Genomic DNA, 4,470 nt, shown 5'->3' on the forward strand with positions numbered 1-4,470 from the left:
GCGGAGATGGGAAAAGAAACTTCACATATAACCATATGGTGGGGATGGGAAAGGAGATCACCTGCTTGCCTCCCCACGGCCGGACTAGATCAGCCCGGACAGCACCGCAGGGAAAGGGGGGGAGGGGGGCAGCCCCGAGACTACGGGGGCCCGGAAGAGGCGCCCGCCTGGCTGGGGGGGCGGGAGGAGCGGGACCCGGCGCGCGCTGGCGCTACTGCCCGGCGCGGGGCGAGGGGGGAGGGGGGAAGGGGCCCCGTGGCGCCTCAGCCCCGGCGCGCGCCGGGCTACGCTCAGTCCAGCTGAGGCGCCCCGGGGCGCCTGGGAGCCCGGGAGAGCGGAGCCCAGAGGAGGGGAGGACAGGACCCGGGGGAACGCCGGCGCCCCGAGCCGGAGCCCTCACCTGGCCGCCGCGGTAGCTCTCGAAGGCCCTCAGAGCGCTGTCGGTGAGCTTCACGTGGAAGACAGACACCTTGCTGCCGTCGCTCACCCGCCCGCAAGACAGCCCGTAGCCCCGAGCTTCCTTCAGCGCCGCCATCTTGCGACCCTCTCCCCCGGGCCGGGCCGTGCGCCTGCGTCGTAGACGCCTCGCCTCGGCCCCGCCCCTTCCCGGGGGCAGCGTGATTCATTATTCAGGAGGCACGGCCGGCGCCGAGGTCCTGTGCTGGGCTGCTCCGCTCGTGGAGGGGAGGAGGCAGCGGCAGAAGGGGGCGGGGCCTTCTGACAGCCGGGAAGGGAGGGGAGGAGGGGGCGGGGCCATGAGAACCCTGCCGGCCGGGCCTCCTGCCAGGCCGGGAGCTACTGTGGGCCCCAGGAGGAATCCAATTCCAGCGCCTCTCGTCTTCCACTTTAGAGTGGAAGCGCCTTGAGGGCAGGGGCTGTGTTTGCCGTAGGAAGCGTTTATGAGATGTTTGTTGACTGACAGACCACCCACAGAGAGCAGGTGACTTGAAGAAAGTTAGTGACAGGGCTGGGATGTCAATCATCAATCAATAAACATTTATAAAGCGCCTACTATATACCTGCCACTGTGCTAAATGCTGGGGATACCAAAAGACAGTGCTGCCCTCAAGCATAGTTTTTTAGAACAGCTAGGTGGCAGTGGATAGAAAGGGGTGGGGAGATCTGGAATCAAGAAGACCTGAGTTCGAATTCAACTTCAAGTGCTTATAGTTTCGTTGTTGATCGGTTATGACCCTGGGCGAATCACTTAAGCGTTCTTTTGTCTCAGTTTTCTCAACTGTAAAATAGGATAATACCACCTGTCTCTCAGGGTTGTGGTGAAGCTGAAATGAGATAATATTTGTAAAGCATTTAGCACAGTGCCTTGCATATAGTAGGTGCTTAATAAATGTTAGCTATTATTATTAGAGATAAAGTAAGTAGATTCGAAAGAATTGGAACTCAGGTCCTCTAACTTCAAATCCAGCACCTCTCCAAGGTAGGGCAACTGCTCTAACCAACAGTCAGTCAACAAGTATTATTTATTAAACACCTACTATGTGTCAGGCACTGTGCTAAGTGCTAGGGATACAAAGAGAAACAAAAGAGAGTTCTAAATGTTAGAGCTGGGCCTTGAAGTAAAGTAGGAGATTCCAGCAGGCAGAGCCAAGGAGGAATAGGACATCTGTACCACGGCAGGAGATGGAATGTCCGGTATGGGAAGCAGTAAGTGGCATTTTGGAGAGATCATAATGTCACCCCACCACACACACACACACACACACACACACACACCATCAGAGGGAATAACGTGCAACAAATTTGGCAAAATAGTCTGGAGTCAGATGACAAAGGGTTTGAGGACTTGGAATTTTATCCTATCAACCGAAAGGAGCTTATGAAGCTTCTAGAACAGAGCAGGGCAGGGACATGGTCAGTCAGACCTATGCTTTAGGCACATCAATGTGGGAGGAGGGAATTGGAGAGGAGAGAGGCTTCAATCAGGAGATTACTGCAATAGTATAAGCCAGTAATATCAGACTCCAATAGAAACCACTGAATTGTCTGTAAGGATTCCTGCAGGCCACATATGGACTTAGAAGACCATGCTTTACCATTAGCTATGTTTTTATTTTGTTAAATATTTTCCAATTACATTTTAATCAGGTTCAGTCTGCACTGGGAAGCATTGAGACAGCAATGTGTTTGACACCCCTGGTATAAGCAAAAAGTGATCAGGGTGTAAACTGGCTAGATCTCCCCAAGAGGTGTGGGGAAGACAGAATCAGCAAAAATTGGTAACTGCCTGGATACAGGAAATTAGGGAGAGTGTAGAACACAGGATGACTTCTACTTTGCAAACCTGGGTGAATGGAAGAAATGTGATTGGAACGGACCTTAGATGGCACCTGGACAAATGGTTATTTGTAAAGTAACCAACTGAATTTTACAGAAAGGAAACCAGAGTCCAGGCAGGGGAAGTTCATGGTTACTCTCTATGTCTTGACAAAGGTTCCTGACTTTTCTATGAGCCCAGTCCCTCTGGCAGCCTGGGAAAGCCTAGAAACCCCTTTCTTAGGATGTTTTTAAATCATTGAAGGAAATACCAGGTATTAGTTATAAGCTAATGAAAATGAAGGTGTGATTTCCCACTCCCACCCCCATCCAAGTTCATGGACCCCTGCCTGAAATCTAACCACAGAGCCCCTGGGAATCTGTGGACCTCAAGTTAAGAAACCCTGCTCTATTAGGATGGGAGGTTTTTTGTGAACAGGGACTATTGCTTCTCCTTCTGTATCTCCAGCGCTTAGCAAACTACTTTGCCCATAGCAAGTATTCAGTAAGTGCCTTATCATTCATTCACTCTCAATTTCTTTTTTTTTTTTTTTTTGCCTTTTGGTGAGGCAATCGGGGTTAAGTGACTTGCTCAGGCTCACACAACTAGTGAGTGTTGTGTCTGAGGCCAGATTTGAACTAGGTCCTTCTGACTCCAGGGCTGGTGCTCTATCCACTGTGCCACGTAGCTGCACCCCACCTCAACTTTCTAATAAGTAAAATAAGATCAGAGGATTTAGAAAGGGAAGGGGTCTGGAGGTGGGGTGGTGGGGTGTTGTTATTCAAACATAACCCTCAGGCCCAGAGAGGGAGAAGTGATTTGCCCAAGGTCACCCAATGAGTCAATGGCAGAGCTAAGACTTTATACAGCTGATTCATTCATTCCAAACAAAACTATTAAGCATCTACTGTGTGCAGTACCCTGTACTAGGCCAGAGACAAAGTTAAGTTAACACATGATCCCTTGCTCTCATGGAGCTAGGTCACAGACAAATGGAAGGATATACCACCAATACATATAGCAATAATATAACAACATTATATTATGTTTACATGATGTCCAAGGGAAGTCATTAATGACCAGGAACCAGGGAAGAATCCTGGAAGAAGAGGAATTTGAGATGAGCCCTAAAGGATGAATAAGAATTCAACAGGTAAACACAGGAAAGGCATTTGAAGCACAGAAAACCAGCTGAGCAAAGAGATACCAGGCAGGAGGACCCCAGGCATGATGAGGAAGGAGAGGGGAGAAGGACAGGAGGAAATTGTCCGTCATAGCCAGAATATAGATTAGGTGAAGGAGAGTAACAATAAGTCTGGAAGGACAGGATGGTGCCAAGTTGTGGAGGGCCTCGAATGTCAGACAAAGGAGTTTGTACTTTACTGTTTATCCTTTAGATAAATATGTTCCTCGTCATCACTGGGGGCAGGGGAGTAGAGAGGAGGGAAGTGTGTTATCACCAATAAGCATAAACTGTCTGAGAGATAGGTGGGTCATTCTGGGATGGGCATAGAAATGTGGCCCTTGGGTGAGGCCCTTTTGGGATATCAATGAGTTCATAACAAGGCCATAACATTTGGTAACCATGAGACAACAGGAAGAGAAAATCACACAATCACTCGGTCTGGATCCACTACAAATTTGCACAACCTCAAATGGCCCTCACTGTTGTTGGGCAATCCTACTGTACTCACTGACTTACTCTCCCACTCTTCACCTCGTCTTCTCTCCTCAAACCTCCCCCCACCCTCTCAGCTGAGAACTCTGCCTCCTCTTTTACTGAAGAAAAATGAAGGCCACTCACACGTGAGCCCTCTCTTCTCCCCTCTTCCTTATCACATCACTCAAATGACTTGTGCCATTACCCCCTTCACCATTGTCTCACATGAAGAGGTGGTCCTGCACTCCCAGCCAAGGCTAAGTAACCCCTCTGCCAGCACCAGCAATACCATTCTATCCCATTTCTTCCAGCCCTTCCAAGCTCAGATACAAAATCCTCTGTTTGGTATTTAAAGCCCTTCATAACCTAGGGCCTCCTCCTTCCCTGTCTTTTTATACCCCACTGACCACACACACACACACACACACACACACACACACACACACACACGCACTACCATTCAATGACACTGGCCTCCTTGAGGTTCCCAGAACAAGACCCTCCATCACTGGGCTCTCTGGCTGTCCCCCATGCC

At 49.9% G+C, this 4,470-nt stretch overlaps 1 protein-coding gene across 1 annotated transcript in view; it reads right to left on the reverse strand.

Annotated features, from left to right (window-relative positions):
• ELL (elongation factor for RNA polymerase II) overlaps window positions 1-539 on the reverse strand; it is a 150,989-nt gene extending 150,450 nt beyond the window's left edge. The window contains exon 1 of the mRNA XM_027853119.1: window positions 401-539. Within this exon, the coding sequence (XP_027708920.1) occupies window positions 401-535 (135 nt within the window). The 5' untranslated portion in view covers window positions 536-539. The remainder of the gene's footprint in view (window positions 1-400) is intronic.
• Window positions 540-4,470: the final 3,931 nt, after the last annotated feature.

The sequence above is a fragment of the Vombatus ursinus genome, unplaced genomic scaffold (assembly GCF_900497805.2).
Source record: "Vombatus ursinus unplaced genomic scaffold, bare-nosed wombat genome assembly UNPS02009918.1, whole genome shotgun sequence".
Lineage (NCBI taxonomy): Eukaryota > Metazoa > Chordata > Mammalia > Diprotodontia > Vombatidae > Vombatus > Vombatus ursinus.